The 27,859-nt window shown below is 49.6% G+C and overlaps 9 protein-coding genes across 9 annotated transcripts; 6 read left to right on the top strand and 3 right to left on the bottom strand.

Moving 5' to 3' along the window:
- Nucleotides 1-407: 407 nt before the first annotated feature.
- Nucleotides 408-2,830, bottom strand: chsD (chitin synthase D; the record flags this gene model as incomplete). The annotated part of the gene is made up of 3 exons (XM_057063592.1): nt 408-2,493; nt 2,560-2,726; nt 2,777-2,830. The coding sequence occupies 3 exons, from the start codon at nt 2,828-2,830 to the stop codon at nt 408-410; spliced, it is 2,307 nt and encodes a 768-aa protein (XP_056924507.1).
- An 802-nt stretch (nt 2,831-3,632) lies between these two features.
- On the top strand, nt 3,633-4,937 carry N7503_004044 (tRNA maturation protein LHP1; the record flags this gene model as incomplete). Its single annotated transcript, XM_057063591.1, has 3 exons — nt 3,633-3,974; nt 4,039-4,790; nt 4,844-4,937. 3 exons carry the CDS (start codon nt 3,633-3,635, stop codon nt 4,935-4,937), a joined length of 1,188 nt encoding a protein of 395 aa, XP_056924506.1.
- Nucleotides 4,938-5,550: 613 nt separating this feature from the next.
- Nucleotides 5,551-7,207, top strand: N7503_004043 (oleate hydratase; the record flags this gene model as incomplete). Its single annotated transcript, XM_057063590.1, has 2 exons — nt 5,551-6,092; nt 6,145-7,207. 2 exons carry the CDS (start codon nt 5,551-5,553, stop codon nt 7,205-7,207), a joined length of 1,605 nt encoding a protein of 534 aa, XP_056924505.1.
- Nucleotides 7,208-7,342: 135 nt separating this feature from the next.
- Nucleotides 7,343-7,909, bottom strand: N7503_004042 (Dabb family protein). The gene is made up of 4 exons (XM_057063589.1): nt 7,872-7,909; nt 7,695-7,781; nt 7,503-7,638; nt 7,343-7,440 (listed from the first exon to the last, which is right to left on the bottom strand). The coding sequence occupies exons 1-4, from the start codon at nt 7,888-7,890 to the stop codon at nt 7,380-7,382; spliced, it is 303 nt and encodes a 100-aa protein (XP_056924504.1). The 5' UTR covers nt 7,891-7,909; the 3' UTR covers nt 7,343-7,379.
- A 983-nt stretch (nt 7,910-8,892) lies between these two features.
- Nucleotides 8,893-10,934, top strand: N7503_004041 (putative RNA binding protein Ligatin/Tma64; the record flags this gene model as incomplete). The annotated part of the gene is made up of 3 exons (XM_057063588.1): nt 8,893-8,913; nt 9,063-9,804; nt 9,859-10,934. The coding sequence occupies 3 exons, from the start codon at nt 8,893-8,895 to the stop codon at nt 10,932-10,934; spliced, it is 1,839 nt and encodes a 612-aa protein (XP_056924503.1).
- An 840-nt stretch (nt 10,935-11,774) lies between these two features.
- N7503_004040 (uncharacterized protein) lies at nt 11,775-12,446 on the top strand (the record flags this gene model as incomplete). Its single annotated transcript, XM_057063587.1, has 1 exon — nt 11,775-12,446. One exon carries the CDS (start codon nt 11,775-11,777, stop codon nt 12,444-12,446), a length of 672 nt encoding a protein of 223 aa, XP_056924502.1.
- A 443-nt stretch (nt 12,447-12,889) lies between these two features.
- Nucleotides 12,890-14,386, bottom strand: N7503_004039 (AA9 family lytic polysaccharide monooxygenase; the record flags this gene model as incomplete). The annotated part of the gene is made up of 1 exon (XM_057063586.1): nt 12,890-14,386. The coding sequence occupies one exon, from the start codon at nt 14,384-14,386 to the stop codon at nt 12,890-12,892; it is 1,497 nt and encodes a 498-aa protein (XP_056924501.1).
- Nucleotides 14,387-16,619: 2,233 nt separating this feature from the next.
- N7503_004038 (putative membrane-tethered transcription factor (SPT23)) lies at nt 16,620-21,052 on the top strand (the record flags this gene model as incomplete). The annotated part of the gene is made up of 2 exons (XM_057063585.1): nt 16,620-17,705; nt 17,759-21,052. Exons 1-2 carry the CDS (start codon nt 17,007-17,009, stop codon nt 21,050-21,052), a joined length of 3,993 nt encoding a protein of 1,330 aa, XP_056924500.1. The 5' UTR covers nt 16,620-17,006.
- Nucleotides 21,053-21,804: 752 nt separating this feature from the next.
- On the top strand, nt 21,805-26,522 carry N7503_004037 (putative TMEM1 family protein). The gene is made up of 4 exons (XM_057063584.1): nt 21,805-21,949; nt 22,012-24,563; nt 24,621-25,712; nt 25,776-26,522. Exons 1-4 carry the CDS (start codon nt 21,913-21,915, stop codon nt 26,415-26,417), a joined length of 4,323 nt encoding a protein of 1,440 aa, XP_056924499.1. The 5' UTR covers nt 21,805-21,912; the 3' UTR covers nt 26,418-26,522.
- The last annotated feature ends 1,337 nt before the right edge of the window (nt 26,523-27,859 follow it).

Raw genomic sequence — 27,859 nt, 5'->3', positions numbered from 1 at the left:
ATTCTTCCATGAGGACTCACATTCTTTCACCATCAACCCGATTCCCATACATTCCTTAGATCGCTATGCGCAGCAATGCTGAAATCAAATGCCAAAGTGATTGTGAGATTTTTTAAGTGGCGCGAAAACTTCGCTGATCAAGCATGATATCATAAATGAGTGTCTTTGGCGTTTTATCCAAAAGTTCGACAATGCAACTGAATATAAAAAAAAGGAAAGGAGCTCGTAAAATAAAAAGCAGGTATTGATAGTTCGAATCCACTAAAGATACGCTAAAGCCGGACTGCAATGGATTAAGACAATAGAACACCGTGAGAGAAAAAGGAAAAAGACGCTAGAAAAAGAAAGAAAAGAAAAGTGGGACGAGGGCTTCATGCGGAACTAATTTCAGGTCAAATAAATCTTCATCAGACCATGTCCTGCGGCAGATCAAGAGATCGTGATTCCCTGTGCATATGCCTCGGCGGTCTCTGATGCTCCATGCTTTCACGAGGGTCGGGTAGAATGGATTCTTCCAAGGAGTACCGGCGATCTTCGGGATGAACGGTAATGGCAGGAAAGCTCAACGCACCAGAATTCAACAAAATAGGCTCCGGGTCAGTGGGCCCATTTCCGTCAAAGTTGGGATCGATATCTTTCTCACTTTCCTCCATGATCGGCAGACTGGTTGATAGCCGTGCTTGACGGGCATAGTATAGCTTCTGCTGGTCTTCTTCACTTATTAAGCTCTCAACATTGTGGGTTGTTGGAGCGTGGTTTGACATGCCTTCGGAAGATGCTGTAAAGACTGATTCCAATGAGTCTCGGAATGCATCAGGTGGATGAAATCGAGGGGCCTCTTCTAGTGTTTTCTGTTGCTGAAGTGTACCAAGGTCATCTTCATGAGTATTGATGTAGACCCCATCCAGAACCTGCTCAGAGGGGGCAAAGCGCCCTTCGACGTGGCTTGACGGACGGACTGGAACAGATTTTTGTCTTACCAGGCTTGTTCGGAAAGTCTGGATGTCCACATTGAATTCATCTCCTTGGTTTTTAGCCTGCTCCACTGCTTCCCCGGGAGTAGTTTGATCATCAGCAGCGGCAGCATCTGCTCTTGGACCTCCCCAGGTACGCTGACCGGCAGTAAATATGCCATACATCATGTAAATCCAGTTGAATATAGGGTTCAAGATGAACATAATCGGGTACAGCCATGCCTTGTAGCGCTTGAGACGGAATCCGAAGTATAACATCAACAAGTAATTGAGCCCCAGAGAGACCCCAATGAAACCGACCGGCAGATCATCTGTCCTTTTCGAGGTCGTAAGTAAGGCAATGGCCATCATGAAAAACAACAGGGTGGTGGTTCGGATGGTGTTTTGCATGAATCGAACTAAACATAACAGCGGATAGCGCTTCCACAACCTGACATCGGTGATCATGCACACTTCATTGGTAATGAACCCTAAGAACCAACGACGTCGCTGCTTCAGAAGACTGCTGAAAGTCTGTACGGCCTCGGTCTTGCAAAAGGCACCTGAACACATTTGGATCTGATATGGTTCCTTGGCACCGACCATGAAAAGATGAGTGAGCCACCGGTCTTCGCCCAAGTGGCACTTTCCAAAGTCGAAGAGATCATCGCACTGCTCAGCCTTATCTGCAAAGTAGTATTTGGCCATTTTGCGAAAGGCGGAGAATCGCAGAATTGTCAATGCACCCGGTAGGCAGGTCACAGCACCACAACCTGACTCCACTGAACGCTCAAAGAGCTGCCCGTGAATGTATTCCATGTCCTGGAGTACTGTGAGAAGCGTGTTCTTTTCCGTTGTGGATGTAATGATGCCCGTCATAGCTAGCATGTTGCGCTTACTACCCGGCTTCAATTCCATATCGTACATAAAGTTTTGCAAGCAAACGCGGTCAAGAATGCAGTCAGAGTCGATGAATAGAACAAAAAGATCGTCATGTCTCTTCAGGTATTCTTTGTACACCTTATCGATAAGCTTGAATGTTTGTTTCTGACAATGTCTTTTACCTCCATGCTTGAAACGAGAAACTGTAATCCGAGAACCCTTGTAGCAGACGTCGATGCTTGGAGGACAGACTTTCAACGATATGGAAATTCCAAGATGCTGGATGACTTGAAGATAAGGCTCATCCACTATGTCACCATCCCACGAGAGGAAGACATGAATACAAGATGCCGGGTAGTCACAGTCAACGACCGAATCGATTGCCTTGATCAATACCGCAGCATCTTCCTTGTAGACCGGCATCACAACAACTGTCTTGGGCGCTGTTCGATCATCCAGCACTTCTTTGATTCTCTTTGATCTTCCGAGGGAGTGGGTTACCAGTCGATATACACAGAATGACCAGGGTCCAACAAGAAGAGCGGAGAAGGACCAAAAAGCAAACCATTGGAAATCCATCGATACTCGATCTGGGAGGTATTGGGTGACTTGAGATGGCAAGGGTAGGGTGAAAATCATCACCGGAAGGAAGGCAAGGCTACAAACGATCGTGGTCAATCTACCACTCCCAAAGGCTTGCTCAAGATATGACCAAGCGACTTACCGTAGTACAGTGAATAAAAAGATCATCAGCACCGCCAGAAACCTGATGCTCCAATGGTCTGCCTTTTGGTAGACTTTGATCAAGCAGTAAATGAACGCTGCTAGCCATAGGACCCATTCAAATGCCGCTGCCAGCATAAGCGGTCCGACAATCACGAGGTACACGATCTGATACACTTGTTAGAATATGCTCTAGTGGCAACTGCGGTGTCACCTACGTCTCTGGTCGGCCATTCATCTCCAGCAAGCCCCCGGTCTGCAGCTCCTTCCATAGTCAAATGAAGCGTTCGAAGCCCAAATTTTAGTTATGAATGTCGGGCCCAGGCACTGCGTACCATTACCATAAGTAGAGCTGTCAAGAAGCAAGGACAGAATCCCTGTTTTTCGTCAGTTCCGGTCCAAATCTCGCTGGATGAAGGTGCTTGCAATGCGTTATATCAGTGAGCCATATCACTCGGACAGGACGGACTCAGGATGTACATAAATGTAATAAAAGTAATAAAGCTGCAAGGAAGTCGTAATACGGAAAGAAAATTGACAGGACACCGGGAGAGGTTTGTGTGTTTTGAGAGTGGGAGTGACACTGAAGCCTATACGGCAGGCACGATAAGCGCTTTGAAAAGCCTCGCAGTTCCGTCCATTCCATCCGAGACTGGTAAACTATCTTCCTCTGCTCTAGCACCAGTGATATAATAAGCTCTTTTATACTTCATAACCAGTATCAAAATTTACGAGCATGTGTCCGTTTGAAGATGAATGACGGGGTATACTTCATTCACTGCGGAGCCACGGCCATTCTGGGTCTAGTGTCGACGCCTCAGGCAACAAGACAGCTCCGAAAAAAAAATCCAAAAATTCACTCCCCGCGCCAGCTACTTAGTCGCGTGTCTTCCCGGTCTTATTCTTCTATACCTTCGGTCGCATTTCTTCAAGCTTCTCAATTTTGCCTTTGTGACCTCAATCGCTTACCCGACCGTTGAGTCATCTCAATTCCCCGAGTCATCCTGCCGCTTTTCTTTGATCCGTCCCGACACCCCTCTAACGGAATTTCCATCGCACATATTCTCCGCAACAATGGCCGACGAACAGAAGCCCGCCACCAATGTGGAGGCTGAGAAGGATGTCCAGAACGTTTTGAACGAACTGAAGGCCGAGAACGGCTCCGAGAAGGTCGCCCAGGAAGAAGAGAAGGCTGAAGAGAAGGCCGAAGAGAAGGTCGCCCAGGAAGACCCCGAGGAGGCTCGCATCGTCGCCGCAGCTGCCAAGCTGGGTGAGAAGTCTGAGCAGTCTCAGCAGTCCGGAGAGAAGACACAGCCGCAGCAGGAGTCGCGCGGTCCCTACCGTTCCCGCAACGCCGCCAAGTTTGATCCCTCCACCCTCGAGGAGACTGACGACCCCGTCGAGATCCGCAAGCAGGTATGAAGCTATGAATAAATGACAATCTTAAGGCGAGACAGATCACTAATGCGACGATTTACAGGTTGAGTTCTATCTCTCGGACTCCAACCTCCCCTTGGACAAGTTCCTGCTCTCTCAGGTTGGCGGCAGCGCCAACAACGCTGTGCCTCTCGAGCTTTTGCACTCCTTCAAGCGCATGCGCCGTTTCCAACCCTTGTCCGCTGTCGTCGAGGCCCTCAAGACCGCCGAGACCGTTGAGCTTGTTGACAACGACACCGCCGTGAAGCGCAAGGTTCCCCTTCCCGAGTCCGTCACAACCGAGGTCGACGAGGCCGGTATCAAGGTCTGGGAGGATAAGACTATGCCCCGCAGCATCTACGCCAAGGGCTTCGGACAGGAAGAGCCGAGCACCCAGTTCGACATTGAGAAGTTCTTCGAGGCTTACGGACCTATCAATGCTATCCGTCTGCGCCGCGGCGATAACCGGGGCTTCAAGGGTAGTGTGTTCGTTGAGTTCGCCTCCGAGGAGAAGCAGAAGGAATTCTTGGCTCTTGAGCCCAAGCCTCAGTGGAAGGGCACCGACCTGCTCATCAAGAGCAAGAAGGAGTACTGCGACGAGAAGATTGAAGAGATTAAGAACGGCAATGTTCAGCCCAACCAACGTCCTCGTGGTGGAGCCCGTGGCGGTCGTGGACGCGGAGGTCGTGGTGGTCGTGGTGGTCGTGGCCGTGGTCGCGGTGGCCGCGGTGGTCGCAACGACCGTGACTGGCGCGAACGCCGTGATGATGACAAGAAGAACGGTTTCCAGGACCGCCGACAGGAGAAAGACTCTCGGTAAGATCACAAAATTATTCACATTTGGAAATTTGTTACTAATCACATTCTAGTGGTGTCCCCGTTATTCAGAGCACCGGCGAGAAGCGCTCCCGTAATGACGAGGCTGGCGATCGTCCTGCCAAGAAGGTTGATGCTAAGGAGTAATGCATTTGACCATGATACATTATCAATCGCAATCATTTCTCGGTTTGATTTTCTTTCTTCTAGTCATTGGGCGGAATCCAAAAGTGTTATAGGAACAGGCCGTCCAATTGGGCCATGTTACATAGGGCGAATTCCTTCTTGGCGTTTTTATCAATTGGTTAACGACAATAGATGTTTCATTACATTTCCATTGTTTTCATTGTATTCACATGTGGAAGTTGATCCATTCGCATTGCAGTAAGGCTACCTAAGCTATAGACTCTTTCCCGAGGTCGGACCCGAAGAGACATGTGAGACATCGTATGAGGGTGAGTTGATAGACTCGGATCCAGCCCTTTTAAAGTTATTTGTCTACGCGAAGGCTTATTCCACCCTTGGTAGCTGTTTCATCTTCCTTGGTACCGGATACAGGAGTAGATCTTTGATTAGTTCACGCAAGCCCAGTGGCGTCCAACACGGTCATGGATTTGTTAGTCATATCCACCTTCAACTTAAGTCGTACCACATATTCCGATGAGCATGACGACCGACCTTGACTCGATTTTAATCGTCATGATTCTCACATCTCAACATGCTGGAGTTCACCTAAAGTTTCTGAAATCACATTGGCAACATGAGTGAACGTGGTCAATGTAGGCGTCCCCCCGACAAAACCGAAGCATGGATTCTTGGTAGTGGAATTGCGCCTTTAGCGTCGGCATTATACTTGGTGCAGTTCGCCAATGTACCTGCATCCCAGGTGCATGTTTTGGACTCTCATATTTCAATGGGACAAGTCTTGCATAACAACGGTGATCCCATTCATGGGTATGATCAGTTTGCAGGATGCTTACCTGTTCCGGTCGGAAAGCCTTTAACGGAGCTCCTTTCCATGGTGCCTTCAGTGACCCGTTTGGGGCATTCAGTGATGGATGATATCAAATCCGCGGAGAAGGGGCGTATAAAGCAGACGGCAAGTCGGACGCGGTTTTTAGTCCAAAGGAACAACGCTTTGCATGATATTCATACAAAATCGCTGAATTTGAATCCTAAGCATCGCATGGAATTGATCTTACTTATGTTGAAGGGAGAGAAACGTCTGGGGAGAAATCAAATCCGAGACTTTTTACCTACCTCATTTTTCCAAAGCACATTCTGGACCATCTGGTCTACTCAGTATGTATTTCGCCGATCTCTAACGGAATTACTTATGCTGATCCTCTACCAGGTTTGGGTTTCAGCCATGGCACAGCGCAATTGAATTCAGACGCGCTATTCGTCAACATCTCAGCGGTTTCCACAGTTTAAGTATTTTGAACTGTCTGGATATTACCGGATATTATCAGCAAGACTCAGTATTCCTGCCTATCTTTCTGCACCTCCAGAGCCTGGGTGTAGACTTCCATTTCGACACAACAATCACAGACATAGTATCGACGGTTCGAGATGGCCAGGAAACAATCTCACAACTTCGTATGATTCGAAACGGATTCCCGATGCAGCAAAAAATAAGCGACGATGATATCGTGTTCATAACGCCAGGTTCTACCGTCTCAGGCATGACAAGAGGGACGAACGATCATCCTCCAGGTCGTCATTCACTTGAGCCTCACGACGAGCTGGATGAGAACTGGGCGATATGGCTAGAAATTGGAACCCGGAATGACATATTGGGGAACCCATACAACTTCTGCACCCGCGAATCAGAATCGCTCTTGGAATCTTTCACAATCACAACATCCGATCCTGGTCTTATTGAATATATAGACCTTCACACACACAACGAAACCGAGGCTGGATCTATCATTTCCCTCGATGAGAGCCCGTGGAAATTAAGTTGCTGTATACCAACACAGCCGGTCTTCGTCCATCAGCCGGCAAATGTTCGCATTTTTTGGGGCTTCGCTCTCTTCGCGAGACGTCAGGGGGATTATGTCCGGAAGCCGATGTATGATTGTTCAGGGGCAGAGATCACGAAGGAATTGTTGGGGCATTTACACTTTGCTTCTCAACCTTCGAAAACTACGACTATTCCTCGCGTTATGCCGCGGATGACTGCCATGTTGCTCATCCGTTCACTCAATGATCGTCCGCAGGTTATACCGCCGAGTATCTCCAATCTTGCCTTAATTGGACAATTCGTGGAAATTCCTCATTATAGCTGTGTTGATACTAGCTACAGTGTACGCACTGCGCAGTTGGCCGTATCTCGACTGATGGGCCTTGATCTCCGTTTTGAACAGAAGAAATCGTCGATTTTGGATCTACTTAGGATTTTGTTATGGAAGTGATTATTATTATGGTTATTTTGGTGATATATTGAAGTTAGCTAGCGATTATCAAGTGGACCAATCTTCTATTACATAGTAGGAGCCTGTCATATGCATTATCATGAACTTGATGTAATTTCTTCGAACCCTTAAATTTCCTGGATAGTATAAAACGTTTGATATAGTATTCTGATTAGAACTCCAGATCATAAGCCAAGGTATCCTCGCACAGCTCTTCCCGCATCCTGTGAACTCTAATACATTTATTAGCAATCAAGACATCAAGACCTCAACACACAAGCCACCAGAAACATACTCCATGTGGGCGGGGTGCACAGCATATTCCGCTATAGTCTCTTTCTTGTCCAAAACAGCCACGATTCCCATATCGAATCCCTTCGAGCGGGGCAAGGAGATTGGCAACGGGGTATTCGCTTCAAGCGACACGAGTCCTGTTTAAGAAAGCTTATCAGTCCTCCACTTGTCAGTCCAGTAAATATGAACTAACCGGGAATCTTGCCAACCATTCCTTTGGCTGTTTGTGCCCATGTCTCGACCTGGGCTGGGGTGATGCCTGCCTTGAGGCGGAAAAGCACTGTTTATTTCATGGTATTGTGAGATGATGTCCCCGCACGTCATCGGATGGGTGGGGTGCGGGGATATTGGGATTCAATCCCAGACTTACCAATGTGGTAAACTGGCATTTTGGCTTGGAATTATCTCAGTTTTAGAAAAGTTGACGGTAGGATTGTCAAAAATTATATACTGCCGAGGAATGTTCTCGGAATTATATAGAGAATCACTCAGTGTGCAACTTTGGGGGCGGTGTCGGCCCATCTCCGACAGTTGCTATTGGATCTCGGATATTCGGCATCTTATTGATGTTAGCCCTGAAGTCATATCGTGACTGGTTATGCTCTTTGAATCCTTTCCGGACCTCTTCGGAGCTCTTAGCTCTAGTGCTGACGGACCGACATCTATGTAGCGTGGTAGAGATATTACTAGAGGTGAATGTCACCGTTTCGGGGACGAAAGCCGAGTCATGACCCACTTAGTAGGCTGCTTAGAAGAGAGCATGTTTTGAGACATTGTATGTGGTTATTTCAAGAAATTGAAGAGCTAGTGAGAGTATAATTATAATCCAACCTGTCTAAATGTCTTCCGGTGATGAGGTCGGCCCGCCAATGGACTAGATAAAGAACGCCAAAGGCTTCACACCCATAAGCACCTCCGGGTATGTATATATGATGGAGGCCTTTTTTCAATTCTAATTTACCTTTAAAGGCTGCATACTTGGTGAAAATTAAGCTTATTTGAAGGCTATACTAAGCTGTAACCGTCACGGTTATGGCAAGGGTCCAATAAGGAAAGTTTAAATGGTTTATTAGGCGTGTGAAACGAATTCAACATTCAAGATAGTCTTCTTGGCTTTAATTATAATGGTTGTTATATGGTGACCCGCTTTTAAAGATTGAATGTACTGGAATCCAGTCACTACTACATCCAGCTTAAGGTCGTTGCGGGTTCTAGCGCTAGGGATGTGGGGAGCTTGGCGGGATATCGCGATTTTTTGTCATTGAATTCTCCTCAAGTTTGCATCCTTCAAACCTCTCTGATTTTTCTCCATCTCTTTAGGCGGCTACAGGGGAGCTATATCTATCTATCTAAAAACTCCTTTCATTATCATCATCCCTCTCTCGTCAAAAATGTTCAAGAAGAAGCCTACGGTCCGTGATCGCCCTCCCCGCACTGCCCCTCCTTAAAGCTTTGACAAAGCACCGTGAAGACCAAAGGCGCGAAGACATACTGATGAATCACTAGATCAAAAACTTGTCCCCCCCTTCGGTCTTCCGACCGGAGAAAAATAGCCGATCAGATCATCAAGGACTACCAAATCGCAGTCCCTTCCACCTCCGAGACATCATCCGACGCGCCGAGTACAGCTCCAAGCCTGAGTGCAGTACGAAATGCACTACTCCCAGAAAATGCATTGACTGCACGATTTACCACAACAGCTGGTCCGGACCTGCGAGAGGTACAGGGTATTGTGTATGTCGGTGCGCATGCAGATGGTGATGAGCGAGTACTCTGGTTCAAAATCGAACACGGTCCCGGAGCTGATAAGCGCCTTTACCCGACCGTTTACACATTATGGTCGAACCCGGACTTGGTGGCCCTGCTATACACGCCAGATATGGTGATGCAGAAACTTCGTGCTGGAGCAGATCTTATGACTCCGGGGCTTGCCAATGAACCGCCGTTCCCAGAACGAGCTGTCAAAGGAGCCGTGGTGGCCGTTGCCGGTCTAAATAATCACAGTGTGCCACTTTTTGTTGGAATTTGTGAGATTGATGTTTCTGGGCTCGGAGAGGTCCAAGGGACAAAGGGAGTCGCCGTAAGAGGTCTACATTGGGAGGGCGATGAGCTCTGGGCTTGGAGTTCATCATCACGGCACGGTCGCCCAGCTCCTGAATACTTAGAGGGCTGGGACGAGGAGGCTGGAGATGAAGTAGAGGAAGCTGTTGGTAACCTCACCTTGGAGGAGGCACCTGTGGGCGATGCAGTTGGTGATACTCCTGCTGCTGAAGAGCCTGCTCTGAAGGAGCCCACAACAAATGGTATGGTTTGAGCCAGTTACATTTGAACCTTACTGGGATGCTAAGATTACACAGAAATCGACGATGCTTTCGTCAAGGCTTTCGTTTTTGCCCTCTACAAACTCAAGCAGGACAACCCTAACGCCCCAAATCACACCCTTACTCTGCCAGTATCGCCATCCAAGTTGATCGCGGACCTGATTACGCCATATCTCCCTATCTACTCTGCACAGCAAGCACAATTCTACAACATCAAAAAGACTAGCTGGAAAAATGTCAAGAAGTTCATCAAGCAGCTTGATAAAATGCAGCTGGTCAAGTCCAAAGACCGCAGTGGCCAAGAGACATACATTTGGGATGTTGACTTTGACGACCAACGCGTCCAGAGATTCGTGCCATACAGGCTTCCATCAAAGAGTGCGCTGGAATCCTCGTCTTCAGAGAGCAAGAAGCCTGCTGCCACCGGGGGCGCAGACCCCTCAGTGGGACAGACACTCAATGTTCAGACCTTGTACCGGCCTACCCAGAAGTTAACACCAGACATTTTCCCCGCTCTTTCCACCACCAGCCCAAAGAACTACTACAAGTACTCTGATGTGTCCACCCACTTAGACCAATACGTCCAATCGCAAAACCCCCCTCTGGTTTCTAGCGACAACCGTCGCATCATCAACCTCAACCCATACCTTGCCAACACCATCTTCACGTCCTCATCTTCTGAGGACCTTGGGGCCCTCAAGCGCGGAATGGTCACCCGGGACGGGCTACTCAAGCGTGTCATCGAGGACCATGCCTTTCTACAGCCTCACTATGCTATACTCAAACCCGGTCAAACCCTTGCAGACGTTAAGCCCAAGGCAGGTGCCACGCCCAAGGCGGTCATCACTCTTGAGAAGCGGACCGGTTCCAAGACCGTTACGAAGGTTAGCAACCTAGAGGTCTTCGGCATCGTTCCCACCCTTCTGGCAGAAGAGCTGCAAAAGAAATGTGCCAGTAGTACCAGCGTTACTCAGGCTGTTGGTGCTCCCAAGGGAGTCATGGAAGTCTTGATTCAGGGTGACCAGCGCAAGGTTCTGGATACGGCTCTCACGCGCCGTGGACTAAAGAGCCAATGGATTGATGTGGTGGATAAGACCAAGAAGAAGAAATAGATCTAGTAAGTGAGATCTTATTGCATTGAATTTTAGAATTATGAAGACCCATCTTGGGACTAGATACCAGCAGAATCATAATATGCAATGGCCATGACATGCCCTATCTCAAGCTTGAATTTATACGTAGAGACATTGGACAAGGTGGGCGGTGGATAGGGCGGTCAAAGTACGCATTAAGTTGCCGGTGGAAGTTTCTATAGAAATGCAAACGAGACAAAAAAGGAGATCTGGCGTTCGGAGTGGGTCGGGTATCCACTACATACAATCGAATGCAACTCTCTTACACCTACACATCCTATTCGAAAATTTTGCTATCGGATCTTGACGTACCAGCAGCTCCTCAGCTAAACTGAATTCCATTAGAAATCTTTGATCGGCAGATAATATAGAGTCAGTTTTCAGACATCTTTTCATACTGACATTCTGACATCCTAGATCTCCGAAATCATGCATGCATTGTAGAATATTATGGCAGTCTTCATTGCAAAGAACAGACAAATAGATATTTCACCAGGCCGGCTCTACTTTATCCAGTATATGCAAGTCATTACGCAACATTAGCATCGTTGTCATTGCTGTACTCCAAGATAACCTTATTTGCTCGCCAGTACATGGTTCATCCGCTTCCATCGACTATGCACAGCCCACTAGCTGGTTCTTAGGTGGAAGAGACGCTGGAGTTGGTCCTATACTTTCAATTTCAATATTATATCATCATAGATACTTATCTTCGCAGAATTGACAGGTACTATCCCCAATCGTTCCTTCGTCTGTTTTAGCTCTTCACAAACAAGGAACTATACTTCATTCCCAAGGTTCAAAACACTGCCACTCAACATGACCCGCATTCTTCTATTGGCTTTTCTGTTAGCTATATTTAGTGAGCAGGTCCGCTGTGCCCCTGGAGACAATGAGTTGAATCACCATGGCAAGGGAAACAACTGGGGCTCGGGTGACACCAGTACTTGCTGGAGTGACTGGACCACGAAAACCAAGCCTACAGCTACATCAGATACTACTACTTCGTGTGATACGTCTATCACCACCGAGACGCCAACCACTACAGACACTCCCACCGATACGGACACGCCTACCACCACAGACAAGCCTACCACCACAGACACAGATACACCCACAACCACAGACACAGATACGCCAACGACCACAGAAACCACCACCACAACAGATACACCCACGACAACCACAGACACACCAACGACCACAACGACTGACCTCCCCGGGTGTCCTACTTGCTCACCCCACAACAATGAATGCGGATCCCTGACCTCATGCGAAGGACTCGGAAGCGCAAATCACTGCGTCTGCCATCCAGGATTTAAATCTAGCGATACGGACAACCAATGGCGTGTCTATTACCCCAGTGATTATGGTTACTTGGTATTTGTGCCAGAGGGTGTGGACTGTGATGTAGAGTGCGAAGATTGGACTGATTCACCTGAAGGGCTTTGCGGAGAGGTTCCATTGGCTGGTGCAACTTGTACCGCTTAATCTACGCTCTTCAATTCAGTTAAGATAGAGACTATCTTGTTGATCTGGATGAATTTTGGGTACTTGATAGATGCTGTACCTAGAGACCTCACTGTTCTTTGGACTCTCCCCTTCAGTCACCACCGTCTACTCTACAGTTCCAATCGAATTTTGAGCAGTCTAACAATTCCATTCATAAAAAGAAAAAAAGTATAAACAGAGGTTTGAAAGTAAACCCCTCATCTCCCATTAGAAGAGAGGAAAAGGAAGAAAAAGAACTGCAACGCTATACCAGTTCATATAAGGTATTTTTGTTACATAAAGGGCCACTCCAAGAGTAAAAAAGCCCAAGACAGGATACCCGATCCAAGCCCAGAAGAATCAACCAAACCAAATCCAATCACAAGAAAAAGATCGTTCTCTGCTCATTCTCAATATCCATTTCATGACCACCAAGGACACGTCTAGTTGATGGTAATATCGCGGGCGTGCACCTTGTCATTGCTGACCATCCACCGGAAGGTCTGGCGCAGCAGCTGGAGAACCTCAGCGGCGCTCAGGGAGCTGAGGTAGGACATCCAGTCGCTGGAGACGTAGTCCGATTCACCGGAGGTCTTTGAGGTGGTGGATGAGGAGCCAGAGCTGGAGGAACCAGAAGACTCGGAGCTAGAGCCAGAGCTGGAAGAGCCGGAGACAACGCTGGGAGAGACTGTCTGGACAGGCTCGCTTCCCTCGGTGATGGTGGTGGTAACAGCGACGACAACTGGGACAGCGCTGGTAGTCTGCACAACAGACTTGTCAGTAAGAGTAACCATTTCGGTGACCCAGGAGGTGCTGGTCTCGGTCATGGTGATCACGACGGGGGTAGCAACAGTGGGGGTAGCAGTGGCAGACTGCTTCTGCTGAGCGCCGCTAGGAGCGGAGAATTGAGGAGTAGGAGCAGATGTGAAGCGGGGACCACCAGGTCCGCGGCTGAAAGACGGACGCCATCCATTGGAAGAGTTGGAGAAGGGTGGGGTGGAAGAGGGGCTCCAGGTTGGGAAGGCACTGACGATTGATGAGCTGGGAGTGGTTGTGGGCACAACCTCCACGGATGCAGGGCTGCTGGTGACGGCAGCGGCGGTAGTGACAGCATTGGCAGTAGTAACGGCAGCGGCAGTAGTAACGGCAGCAGCGGTGGAAGAAGCGGCGGTGGAGGCAGCGGTGGCCGCGGCGGCACCAGCGGTGTACAGGGTTGGGCCGGGGATATCGTAGGTGCTCAGGGAGGTGTAAATGTTGATCAGGATACCGGGGTCGGTGTTCTTGTACAGGGCGGTACCCAGGGTACCGGAAGGAGTGGCACTACCGCCGCCAGTGACCTTCAAGTTGATACACTGGGGGTAGTTCTGGGCGCCGTTGGTCTCCTCGGCGGAGTGGAGGGCGATGATCTCGTGACGGAGGACGTAGTTTCCATTGGCGATGTCGCTGGGGACGGTGACAGTACGGCTGTTGTTGTTGGCGATGAGCTTGTCAGTTGCCCAGGTACCGGGCTCAGTGGTGTCGCTGATCAAACCACCCTGGTCAATCTTGAAGAACTCCAAAGTAGTCTTGTCAACGTCGTCACATTCGCCGTTACAGTTGGCCATGTAGGTAATGACAGGGCCGTGGTGGCTGGTAGGCCAAGTGGTCCACTGGAGCTCGACGGAGCCACCAGCCTTCACAGGTGCCTCCAAAGCACCTGGCTGGGCTTCTTTGTGACAGATGATGTTAGAGTTGGCGTACTCAGAACCATCAATGTAGCCCAGATCGGTCTCTTGCTCCGACCAGGCAATGAGCTCGGGAGGGTCACTCTCGTAAGGGTACTCGGTGACGATGTATCCACCGTAGTAGGTATCGTCAACGACGATTCCGCTCACGTAACCGTGGCCAGCCACCAAGGCAGCGGATCCGAGGATCAATCCAGAAATCTTGGACAGAGACATTTCAGTCGATTTTGGTAAAAGAACGCACAGCGTTTGATAGTCGAAAAAAGAATGACAAAATGGGGACTTCAAGTCAACCCGATGAAGAGAACGGAAGGTACTAGACCTGGAGAAAAGAAAGAATGGAACAGAAAAGACTGGTGAGCGAGCAAAATTTCAGTGCTCGAGGCCGTCCTTTGCCCAGCTTTATATCCAGCTTCATCGGTTGTAAGCACGGGCATAGCTTCTTTCGGGTCATGATATCCGAACCAATCAATCCACTTTCATGGCAGCTCTGTCATGGCTGGCCGTCCTTAATTCACGAAAGTCTCTGTTTTCATGGTTCTCAGACATATCCACTCGCTTGTTTGGTTGGCCATAGGTGGAGAATCTCCAGCGACTAAACGGGTAGTGCGCCGAGGTGTGAGATAGATGAGGAGCAATGTCTGCAAAGCGCCGAGGGTCCTGCTAAAAAGCCACATTAATTAAGGTACGCAGGCTTGGCATCGCTCTGGAGACCTTTAGGGCGAGCTCAAACCACTAGTTGGCGGCCGTCGATCTAGGGCGGCTCTCTGCGACATCTTAGGTTTCACCCTTTTATCCAGCCCCCTCCAATTGGCTGGACCCTGCAGCGTACCTGATATATCGTCACTTGAGATATCTGTTCTGTCAAGTTGATATCAAAGCTCCTGCTCGAAGTAATTTCATACCAGGGTCACAAAGCTTGGTCCTTGTCAGGGGGCCACATGGAAGGTTAGCGGGGTTTGTGGTTCAAAGACGAGTGTTTGGAGTGGTGTGATCGACTACGCGGCTTTCGATTAATAGACTTCAGAAACAAAACAATTGACACTAGTGAGCTGTCAAACGTCAAACTGATTCAAGGTTTAGATACGAGTGATGCAGCATTGCAACGTCCATTGGCAGATCACGTTGGGTCACGGGGTTCGGGTCTTGGTTCTGATCGTATGCCGAGATCTGGGACATCAATTCGAAGAGTTACGTACATTGCGAAAATGATGGAATAGACCACCATGCCCCTTGTTTGTTTGACCACAATCAATATAATATAGAGAGGGGCAACTGCAGCGGAGAATTAGTCTGAAACACCGGGTGCGCTCGGCACGCCGCCCATGTTGAAGTCCGAGAGCGCCCCGTTAATTCGAGGCTCTAGAAGCAATATTGATATGGAGTCATTAAAGTACCATCAGTCCTAGTTTGAGACATTGACGTGGGGCTTATTGTCGGACCTACTAGTCCCCTTTGCAATTTTATCGCCTTGACTACCAGGAATTCTGATAAGAGAGATACTGTAGCCACCCTGGAAGTAGGGTGCCCATTCTTAAGCCACCAGGCGAAAGAATCAGGCATTTCAAGTATCTGTTCCTAGGGAAAGTCCATTGCGTACATTAGAGAGCCCCTCTCATGCAGCCAAGACAAGCTGTCAAGGCGTTTTGACCCCGAGAATCTATTATCGGGCTGGGAACCTGGGATCTGGCCGCGTATGGGCTGAAATAGTGTGGCTTTTGAGCCGATAAGCCTGCACGTCGCAAAATCTCTGATGATTATTTGTCTCTTGACTTCAAACTATGTTTGTCGGTACTCAAGCAGCTACGTATGTTTTCAAGCCAATTGTTACATAAAAAACCTCGTATAGAGAGCCCTAAGGCCTAGCGCAGCGAATAGCGTTGTAGAAGAGTCGATCATGCCTGAGAGCAGGCGATCTGCATCAATGATGATGTCTATTATCAGTATCGCCCAGGAGTCTTGGTCGCAAGATAGTGGCACAGTGATGTGATACAAGGGAGCATGATACGGATTATTCAGTAATGCAGGCTGCACCCAATCACTCACCGGTTTATCTGTGCTTAGTGCCGCGAGGGGTTTACGGGGGGGGGTGAATCATTTGTGGCGGATCATTCCAAGGACAGTCGGGCGCATTACTCTTAGCTTGGGAAGTCAACACGAATCCATATCGGGGTTACACGGTTTGAATAGAGGGTGTGAAGTAAATCGAACAACAAATAAATAGAATGGTCAGTAATGAGAACGAATCAAAGCGATTGAACTTAGTGATTGTAAACCCGCGTATTGGTCACCGCTTCTGGCTGCCTCAGGTACCAATATCCACACCGTAACAACTTTCTAGAAGAACTGGATTATATCTGGGGTAGATATACATATATGATCAACCGCTTTATTATTTTCTCTCTCCTGTTGTTTTTTTCCCACTTTATCTCATCTACTTAATCCCAGCCAATAACAAAGTGATTGTTCTTATTCGCCCCTCGCACGTTCCGTTTCTGCCGGTCTGGATCCGCGTTCACACTTTTCCCGCTCTCCTTTCTCGACTCCACACAGGCAGTCGCTTTCTTTACCCCAGCAACTTTACTCATCCCAACCGTTTTTTCGACTTTTTACACTCTTGTTCCAGGAGCCATGGTCATTGACGACCGGTCCTGGTACACTGCGTGAAAGTCTCTACAGATACTACATCCTAACTCGTTTCCTCCGGAGCCCCGTCTTTCCCCGATCGCTATCCCACCACCCACGCGACAATCGCAACATCCAAATTCAAGACGACTGGAGGGTGGTCGCAGTAAACATCTGTCGATTTACAAACTAAGGAAAGGGCAAACGAACTATGGGACCATCAGACGCACCCTCCTCGCCGACGTTCCCTGCCCTGGATCCTATCATAATGGACGATGAGATGGAATCTACATTCCGCAACGCCAATATGGATTTCCTTGACCCAACGAAACTTGAGATTCCCTCGGGGTCTGCTGGAGGAGATTTTGATGATCTATTCGCCCATGTCACCCACAGTCGCTCCAATGCCGTCCCGGAGTCGTCCAAGGCTTATCAAGACCAACACCCCCTGAGACAACCACCGTTGATGGCAGCGGAGTCACCAGCAGAGTCGCCAGACAATTCGAGCCGCAGCTCTTCCTCGGAATCCCCACGCAATCATCACCGCCATGCTTCGGTCGCTTCAACAAACTCCGCCGCACATAGCGAAAATCCGTTGACCTCCGCCGGTTTCTCAACAGAAGATTGGATGCGTCCTGAACTGTCGTCTGTGAAGGAAGAGTCGCCATTTACAATTGAACCGTCTTATCCCATGGACGGGTTTTCCATGGACCCTGATTTGGAGTCGAGCAACAAGGCTATGGATGCAGCCTTCGATTTTGAAAGCGCTGCGAGCAGCCCCAGCCCACTGAAAACCGAAAATCCGCCGCAACCAAATCCCCCAAACGCATCCCAATCACAATTCTGGAGTCCTGCGACAGCTCCCGCTGTAGCGCCATCGAACGAGGCTCCCGTCGCAAGCAGATCATCGGTGAGTCATGGAATGGAAGTTTTTTGGCAGGAATTGATTCTAACCTTCCGCAGCAGGCCCCGGCTCCCGGATCACCCTTCTTCCCTTTTGGTCTCAAAGAACAGTCTCCATTCTCGGGCACATTTCGTAATGATTCAGAGAGATTGGCTGCTCCACAATGGGGCACCCAGTCTCCGTCATCGCTGTTGGAAGAAAGCTTCGGCGGCATTAACATGAACGGGCAGTCACCTCTACACCAAGCAATGTCGCCCAGCATAAACTTCGGCTCGCCTGCTGCATACCCATTTCCCGTCAATTTCGGCTCGTCGCCGGCTCAGCCGGTGGATACTACTAATTCCGTCCAGCCCGTTCTCACGGTTCATCCGACCTCCCTCAAATCGCGTGTTGAAACTCAAATTCCGATCCGATTAACTCTATCCCCGCTGCCGGCCAGCGTGAAGAAACTGCGCCTCCCTTCTCACACCATCTCCAAACTCAAATTCCTTGCCTCCGCTGCTACCGAACCCTCGCCCGACACTCTGCAACTATATACAAGTCTCGTATGCACTAGTGCAATGCAAGATCGTGAAAAATTAAAACGAGCTTTTGCACGCACAAGGGGTGAAAGATACCAAAGCGGAAACGGTTCGAAAGAAGACCAGCCTTTGGAAGGTGGAGACGTGGTGATCTGCGGAGGGTGTATACAACGAGAACGGAAACGTGCTTCTCGAAAGAAGCAACGGAAGCCTGAAGAGGATGAGCTGTTCCAAAAGGACGAGGAAAAGAGGGTCATTGTCTTCAACACAAGTGAGATCAAGGAATGGACCGAGCCGCCTAAGAACACTTCAACTGGCTATGACATGCCACCCGCTCCCCCGGGATCGATGCAAGTAGAACTTCCGATGCGAATCGCCTGTTACTGTCGGCACCAGAATGAGAAGCTTGGGTTCCAGGTTATCTTTACCATTAAGGATCACTTGAACAACGTCGTTTCTCAGGCAATTACCAATTCGATAATGATCACAGATGATCACAAGACCCAAGCTCCTGCCGCCCCAGTACCAACAGGCCCTTCGCCTTCGTTGCCAGATGGAACTCAGTTGCCTGGCGTTGGTGTGTTCTCTTCGGGGTCGAATCCGGACAGCGGCAAAGGTGCGAATAATGCGTTTGCATCCCCTCAGTCGCCTACGGATCTCCAGGGTCTTCAACAAAGGTTCAATTCGCAGTACCAGCTTACACCAAGCTCTTTTGCTGCTGTTCAAGGCTCGGCTAATAGCACGTCTGCGCCTTCACACCATTCCCGCAGCCTGTCTCGGCAGGCATCGCCAACTGATTTCCCTGGCCCACAATCCAAACGACGCAAGCACAGCAGTTCTGGGAGACTACCATCAGAATTGACCATGACAAGGATGGAGACACCGCAATCATCATCAGCCGCAATGAACGCTGCACAGCTCGCTGCTGCTCGCGGATATGCTTCTCCGACAGAACGGCCGTTTGTGACACCTTCATCCATGAACGGGCAGTACGGAAATGGACCACCGACTCCCAACCAAAGCAATGACAACAATCCCTTCTTCAATCCTACCCCAGCTCAACGACAGAGCTTGGATAGCTTGGCGCATCAGCCTCTGGGGTCCGCACCGAACTCTGCTCAGCCTAGCCGGCCAGGAACACCCGGTACTTCCGGTCGCAACGGTTTCCAAGATCCTAATCTTGCGCTCGCTCTTGGTACCAACTCTGCAAGCCAAATATGGCCTCCCCTTGCTGCCACGCCCAGCCGTCTTCCTTCAGTTATCCATAAGCTGGTCCCAGCGGAGGGGTCAATTATTGGAGGTACAGAGGTCACATTATTAGGTAGCGGCTTCTATCCCGGTATGGAGGTTGTCTTCGGTGATACGCTTGCGACAACTACGACATTCTGGGGAGACAAGTGCCTCAACTGTCTGACTCCACCAGCGCTCCAGCCTGGTCTAGTGTCGGTCATGTTCAAACATGAACACCCGACTTTTGGCCAAGTACAGCAACCCCAGCCTCTCATGCCCAAGCAGCAACTCTTCTTCAGATACGTGGATGATCGTGAGCTTCAGATGTACCGTTTAGCTCTCAATATCCTTGGTCAGAAGTTGGGCAGCCAGGCGGACGCATTCCAAACAGCTCAGCAGATCATGGGGAGCGATCCGAATGCATTTTTGAACATGCAAAAAGACATGCAGGGCGGTTCCTCCGGTGGTCATCAGCGGCAAGTACCAGGAATGGAGGCTCAGGGCAAGCTCAGCGATCTTGACTCTAAGATGCTGACCTATCTTGAGTTCATCGATCTTGATGACAGCCCGCGGCCGCCTCGCTTCAACTCTCGCAGCTTGACCGGACAGACTCTCCTGCACTTTGCGGCTTCTATGGGATTGACTCGGTTTGTTGCGGGATTGTTGGCTCGCGGTGCCAATCCCGATGTGCAGGACAACACCGGCAATGCACCAATGCATCTGGCTGCTCTTCACAGCCATGCCCACATTGTTCATCGACTCCGTCTGGCTGGTGCCAACGCTAATGCTCGGAGCGTGCGTGGCTTCACTCCTGCTGACCTGGCTACATCGTTGCCTACACACCAGGCTGCTCTGTTGCCTTCTCGTCATTACCGTTCTCGCAGCGCAGGGTCTCTTACTTCACGCCGCAGGCACAGCAGCTCTGCTTCGCTCAGTTCCCTTTGGGAGGCGTCATCCGCTTCTGGGTCCCTCGGCCACGCGGTTGACGACTCGGAAGAGCTGGAAGACAGTGAAGACTTTGACAGCGAGGATTCTGATGAAATGCCTCTCCATTTCAGCGCCTCTCGACGATCGAGTATGCACCAAGATGTCGCTCCCCCAATTGTGGACGGTGGTGAGCAAGTGGTGGGCCATGCTGATACCCCAGGCTTCTCTCCGCCCGCGGCAGTCGTCGCATGGCGAAATCAGCTGGCTGCACAAATCAATCACTTCCAGCAGAGTATGGCTAATGCTTTCCCCAATATCCCTGCTTTGCCACCAATGCCTGCTCTGCCTCCACTGCCCGCTTTACCGGACTATCAGGCCAATCAGATGATGCGCCGCATCACTAACCTTGTGCCTCATCGTCCAGTGGCTGATGGTTGGTGGGATTACTTGAAGGGCAACACTGCCCAAACCCATACACAGCCGCCTTCCTACGATGAACTATATCCGCACCAGCAGGCTCGTGTGGACGAGGCTGAGATGAAGAAAACATCTCTGCTACGTGCAGCGACAGAGGCTGCATTAGATGAACACTTCGAAGCTCAGAACACTGTTGTTGCCTCCACATCTGCGGCTGCCGCCTCTACCCCCCGAACGCCCACGATCGGCGAAGGATGAGCTCAAGGATATCACCATTGGGAAGAAGCTCATTTCAAGGGAGCAGCAGAAGCATCTTCGAGAGCATCAGGCCCGTCGCATGAAGGGGTTGGGTAGCGATCGAAACCTCTATTTCATTTGGGTGAGTCCTCTGGTATCTGTAAATGACCAAAACAGTCAACTGACCCTTTCTAGATTCCCCTTCTTCTCTTGGTTATTTGCGCATGGGTACGGAACTATGTACCTGGAATTTGGCAAGGCGTCACGGACAGCTTTGATTTTGTGAAGACTCGCTATGCACAGCGGGCTGTGGAAATAGGTATCTAGGATCTCCTTTGTTTTTTTTCTCTCTTTCATTTGCGAATTCGGTGTTTTTATCTGAGCGACTTACACCCCCCATCTACCCCTATTGGCACATTTTCTATTTTTTGTTATATTTTGCGTATAATGACAGGGTACGACTACATATACATTCAAGCTTGCAGAAGCATGGTCCTTGCTGGCCTTTTTGTATTGAGCATAGACCAATCAATATTTATGTAAATTTCTCTTGAGGCAATTGTAAAAGTGTATGTGTATCCTAATCATCATGATCGGGATTCCCTAACAAGATCACCGGATGTAAAAGTTGGCAAAAGTAAAGGAGACCAGGATCATAAGTTGATTACCACCTGGGCACCCCCCAAAAGGGCAAGTTATAGACAATGCCAAGATGCGGCCTGTGCGCCCCCATAGCTGGCCTCGGGGAGTTTGCAACTTCAACAACCCCGCGACTTCACCATTACTTTCTCAAAGTATAGTGAGGTATACAGCAGCTTGTGGTACTTGGATCGGAATGCTCTGAGTGCCATTGGCCCTCTCTCGAATTGCGCCCGGGAATCATGGACCCCTCGCAGGCGGCCTCGAGCAATGTGACCGGTAGCAAACCCCCAAGTATGAGGACTTTGGAGACATCAGCGCTAATTAGGTATGATGAAAAGTGGAATACACGGATCCGTCAGGCCTATTCCCCCAAATTCAATCCATTATCGAATCGAAACTCCCCCTGAAGAACCTCCACTGGAAATCACCAACCCGACCCGTTCGGTCAATCGAATCGCTCCGCATCGGCTTTGTTTCGGCACAGACTGAGAGTGCTGAACCCAAGCCATCTAGCGATGGTGCTGGCACTGGCACAGTTACACACAGGCGACACCAGATCCCTGGCTTGCGACAAACTCCATACCTGAAGGTCTTCCTCCTCCGCTGTGACGATAACGACACATACAAAGCCACGGCGCGCAAAACACTACGCGAATGGATCAAGGCCCAAGGCGCGTCGAGTACTTCGCAGTCGACTGGAACCGCTGGTAGCAGTCAAGAAAAGCACGATGCCTTCGAGTGGCTTATTCTACATGTGGTTCAGGACGGAGACGGTGCGGAGAAGGCACCGACACCCACGTCGAAATGGGGGCGGGGTACGACTACCATCCTGGAGAAGGTCAAAGCCGACTTCAATGGGTCTTCCAAGACCGCTGTGGATCGTGTGGCACAGCTTCGGTTGCCCAAGACAGGGACGACCAAATCCCCTGAATTGGTTGAGCAGCTGGAAGACTTGATTGACAAGATGAAGAATGGAATTCTGGCTTCCTTCGATCTGCGTGTGGCTCAGTATGAAGAAGATATCAAGGAAAAGGATTCTCAGCGCAGTCTTCCTGGGTGGAACTTTTGCACCTTCTTTATACTCAAAGAGGGCCTCGCGCGGGGATTTGAGAATGTTGGTCTCTTCGATGATGCGCTGGCTGGGTATGATGAGCTATCTGCCGGCTTAGATGCGGCTATTCGAGATCAAGTCGAAGGAAATGGCGGTCAGCATGGTGGTGAACTCTTGACTTCTAGCAGTATCCTGATAGAAGAAGCCAAAAAAGCACTGGAGGCTGGACCTGTGGCCGATGACAGTCAGGAAACTGATCCCTCCCAACTAAAGATCCGACCAGAGGATTACCCACTTATTTCCACCAAGATGCCGTATCGGGAAATGATCCTAGGAAGCAACATCTCCATCTTTAACTTCCGCACCTATCTCTTCTCTCGGCAACTGGCTTTGCTTCTACGAGCTGCAAGAGCTCCATCACTCCTTGGAAATGAAACAGCTACCCGTGATAAGAAACCGGAGAATCTCATGCTGCTTTCGGAGATCTGTGAAAGATCCACGGAGTTCATCAGTCTCGCCGCGCGAACGCTCCGCTATGACCTCGAGGCTGGTTTGGAGGATGTGCAAAACGAGGCCAAGGCAAACTTCATCAACAATGCTGTGTCTTCGTGGGCCTATTCAGCGGCCTTGCAAATTTTGGATCAGACATACACCACCAGTCTCACAATTCCCGAATCCTCTCTTCACGCGGTGGCACAGGTTGCTGATGCCTCGAACTCAGGTGCACCGATGACAGAAAGTCGCGCCGAGGTACCTCGCCGGAATAGCTCACTGGCATCAGGTTCCTCTCGTCCTGGTCGTCCGTTGACGCAGGATATGTCTGATGTAGGATCGCTCCAGCGCAGAATGACTTTAGAACATCCAAAGCAAGCTCCTGTTATCACTCAAAAGACCGGCTCTGAACAGCTGGCATCTGGAAGGGGGGCACTATTTTTGTTCGCGCGGAGATCCCTTGAGGAGATTGCGCGTCGACGAGGCTGGTCAGAGAAATGGACCGATCTTGGTCTCCTCTTTGATGATAGTCATAGCTCTGGGACAGGCAGTCTATCGAATGTCTCCTTAGACAATGACGGGGATTCGAAGCCACGAGAGGATACAGAGACAAAGCAGTCCTCTCTGGTTGGAATCGAGTTACCCGCACTGAAGGCTGCACTGAAATCCATAGATACATTCTGGTCGTCTTACGAGGACCTCACCGATCGCATTATCTGCCACAACATGGCAGCGAGCCGTGCTAACTCTGCTGAACTTGCACTCGCCGACATTGCCATTCTACGGTTCCGTCAGGCCGATTACGAGACAGCTGCTTCATATTTCCACCAGATGGCTCCATTTTACGGCAGTAAAACTTGGACTGTCCTGGAGGGTACCATGCTCGAGCTCTATGCCCGGTGCTTGAAGGAACTCAAGCGTCATGAAGATTATGTCCGCATGGTGCTGAAGCTGCTCTCCAAGTTTGCTTCATATTCACAATCCCAGCTATCAGATAGACAGAGAGCCCTGTCTACGCCAACTTCAATGTTAGAACAGGAACAGCTTTCTGGATATGTTTCCGATCTTTTCCAAGGTCTGGGATGTCTACAAAAGGACGTTACGACATCTTTGGTTGACTTCTTTGCGGATTTGCAAGTTGACCCTGCCATTCGACTTTATGATGACAAGGATGGATTCCAGATTCAGATGGGTTTGCGCTTTTTACTGGGCCCGCAAATTGACATAGATTCAATCAAGGTCAGACTGGTCAGCGCCAGTCCCTCTCAAAATGCGGAGCATTGGATTGAAGGATCTACCAATTTTGTGATTAAGTCGACAAAGACGAAGATTCTCATTGACTCTCTGGTAAGTCGACCCTCTTCATGATGATTAGTGAGATTATCATGGCTAACCCTAACTTAGACCACCCTCCAAGGCAAATACTTTGTAGATCGCCTAGAGATGAAATCTGGGAATCTTGTTTTCGCATTCAACAGTAACCAACATTCATATCTACCAGTTGGATTCCGGGAGGCAAACGATGCAGATGGCACCGATCACCGCCCATACATTTACTGCTACCCTCCGCCAGATGGCCTGCAGGCGAAGATTGTGTCACCACACTCAATCAATCTAGAGGCTATGCGCACACTGGAGCTGGAACTCTCCAGTGGGCGAAATGACATCAAGAGCGGCACTGTTCGTGTACGACCGGCCACAGCAGGACTCCGTCTCCGAATCGCGGAGGCAGAGGTTGTGGAAGGTGAGCTAGACGTCGTGGCCAACAACGACTCTGGAACTATAGAGTTTACACAATTGCCAACACGATCGTTTGTGCGACTACGTATTCCTTACACCGTGGAAGAAGCTTTTACAACCCTTTCCGCACGCGCAGAAGTCACTTACGAGACAGAGAAAGGTCGATTTGCTTCTTCGACCATGCATAACGTTGTTGCCACGCTTCCCATCTCGGTGAACGTGCAGGACATTTTCAAGGATGAAATCCTCTTCTCACGTTTCACAGTCAGCCCCGCCATGATGATCCCTCTGCGAATCACCAATTGCAGCCTGCCCAGCTCAAAGGCCTATGACGTGCAGTCTAGTATCACGGGCCCCGTCGCTCTGGACGTCTTCCCAAAGCAGCCTGCGTCCCTCCTTTACAAGATTCGTCCGTTAGGGAGCACGGCCACATCGACCGATGCCCCTGCCTTGGGCAAACGAAGTCTCCGCCTGCGTGTTGACTTCACATGTGTGGATGATGAGTGCTTTGATGCCATTGAGAAGCTATTTTTGACTGCAATTCAGTCGAGCCCCTACAGTCAATATGCATCTTTACTTGCATCACATCTTGTCGGCACTTTCCGGGCTCGACTATCTACCTCAGACATGGAAGTGATTGGCCTTGTAAGAGAATTGGAGATGCTCCCCTACCGGACTGTGCGCTGGGATGAATTGTTGGATGGACTTAAGGAACGCACTGAGGACGTGCGCCAGTGGCTGATGGCGTGGCACGAGGTAAGTTGATTTGCTATACATTCCCACCTATCCTTTCATTCACTTTGTATTAATTCCCCACAGAGCAACTCGATTATTCGACTCCCATCTCAACCTACCATCCCCACCCGCTGTATTATCATCCCTGTTGAAATTCCCGAGATCCAAGTGGTTCACACGGCCGAGCTGCAGCTCCAGCCAGGACTGGATGTATCCTCTGGCTCTTCCCACGCGGCCGTGGGCCAGATGATTCCAGCCGAGCTCACCCTTCGCCACACCCGCCGTTGGTGCTCCCCAACAAACCAAGAGAATGCAGGACAACCGTTAGAATGCTCCTACGAGATCCACGCAAATCCCGAGCTCTGGCTCTTAGGAGGTCGTCGACGCGGAAACTTCCTAGCACGCGAGGGCGAAACCACCCGCTTTACCATTCTTCTCCTCCCCCAGAAACCCGGTCATCTCCTGCTGCCCGGCTTGGAAATTCGCACATTTGCCCCATCGCAATTGCCCACCCCCTCACCAGCCAAGACGGATTCCACCACGGGAACCCCCGGGGGGCCTAATCAGCGGCACCCCATTCCCTGTGAAGTGGATTATCGCAATCACGGGGAAACGGTCCTAGTGCTGCCAGATCTGCGCAAGACCACGGTCAGTCTCAGCGCCTCGGGCAGTCCAGGTGGGGCGTCGTGGCTAGTGGATTCGGAGCGACGAGCAGAAGTGCATTAATGATCGAACATTATTGCTTGCTTTTTCCGGTCTTGCGCATGCCAGATGGACGTGTATATAGATCTACGAGACATGAATATGAATTTGTACAACCATAGCCACCAGTATAGGAGATTGTGTTACATGCAATTTACCCCTATTCACATTAATGTATTAGTATAGAGTGCTCTTAAACAAGGTAAACGTAAACCCTAAGATTGTCAATACACGTGGGCAAAGCTCCTGTTTTGCGTTTTGCAAAATGACAGAGGTGGGGGCCCGCTGATTGGTGAGGGCTCCTCAACAAAACACTCGGCGGGTCCCGCCACGGCCCAACAAGCCCCCCCCCTTGTGAGAGTATCCGCCACACCGGCCGAGTTATCTCCAATCTTACACCGTCTAAAGGTGATCATGAGATTGGAAGGCCTAGAATTGGTTCATATTTGTCAAGAAGGATATCAAATATAGCTCATACTGTAGTATATGTCCTACTTTTTTGTTAGGTAATTCTTTCAGGATACGACCAAGTGTAGGTGTGTAAGATATGTAAAATACTCCACTCCTTACCTATCAATACCTCCAACAGATTCTCAATGAACCATCACATGTCGGCGCATGTCAATTGCCACCAAACAGCGTGGACCAATCCACAGCGTGATATTGTATGGGCGCGAGCACGAAAATGACCCGCCGAGGCAGTCGATCTACGCACCCGGGCCCGCATGTGATGAATATCAGAAGATTTCAAGGTTTCCTACAAATTATCTTGAAAGTAGAAACCTTGGAATGCAGTCAAGGGTTCATTGATGAGATTTATCACAGCCTAGATGAATCGATATATCTCTTATCTTTGACACTTTAAATACTGGAACCATCCGGACCGTGTATGGTGGATAGTAGAATTAAATTTCCGGTTTAAGTGTTGAGAGCTCAATTAGGTTTAGGACCGATCCCGGTTTGTCGCCACGATAGGCATTTCCACTAGTTCAAAGTTCAAAGTTCAAAGTTCCCCCCCCAGGCCTGAAGAACCACTCGGTGGGGCCGAGTATTTTTCACCTTTAATTGTTGGCTAAGCCGCAGCTGTGGCGCCTCCGATCTGCCCAACATAATCCAATGATAGAGTTTTAACCAAGGTGGATGCATGTTTGTGAGATCGGCTGGAAGAGGAGTTCATGCAGGATATTATGGAATTTTGGGATCGAATCAGATGTTCACAGTATGGCGATTGTCGGGATACGGCGGTATGGAAACAGCGTAAGAAAAGAATAAAAAATCTTTGATTGTCAATTTTGATGGGGATGGAATCAAGTGGGGATGGGTTTTTTGCAGAACAGGTTTACCAAACTTTACACAAATTTCACCACTGATTGTAGGGGAAGGCCGCTTTCAGGGCTGATGATAATGTACTGATCATACCGTGACCGTACGTGTATCCCCCACGGACCCATGGACCCCCAGTTTTG

This window comes from Penicillium pulvis (genome assembly GCF_028828015.1).
Source record: "Penicillium pulvis strain IBT 33274 chromosome Unknown contig_1_segment0_segment0, whole genome shotgun sequence".
Lineage (NCBI taxonomy): Eukaryota > Fungi > Ascomycota > Eurotiomycetes > Eurotiales > Aspergillaceae > Penicillium > Penicillium pulvis.
The sequence above is the reverse complement of the archived record's forward strand: the minus strand, read 5'-3'. Positions and strand labels throughout refer to the sequence as shown.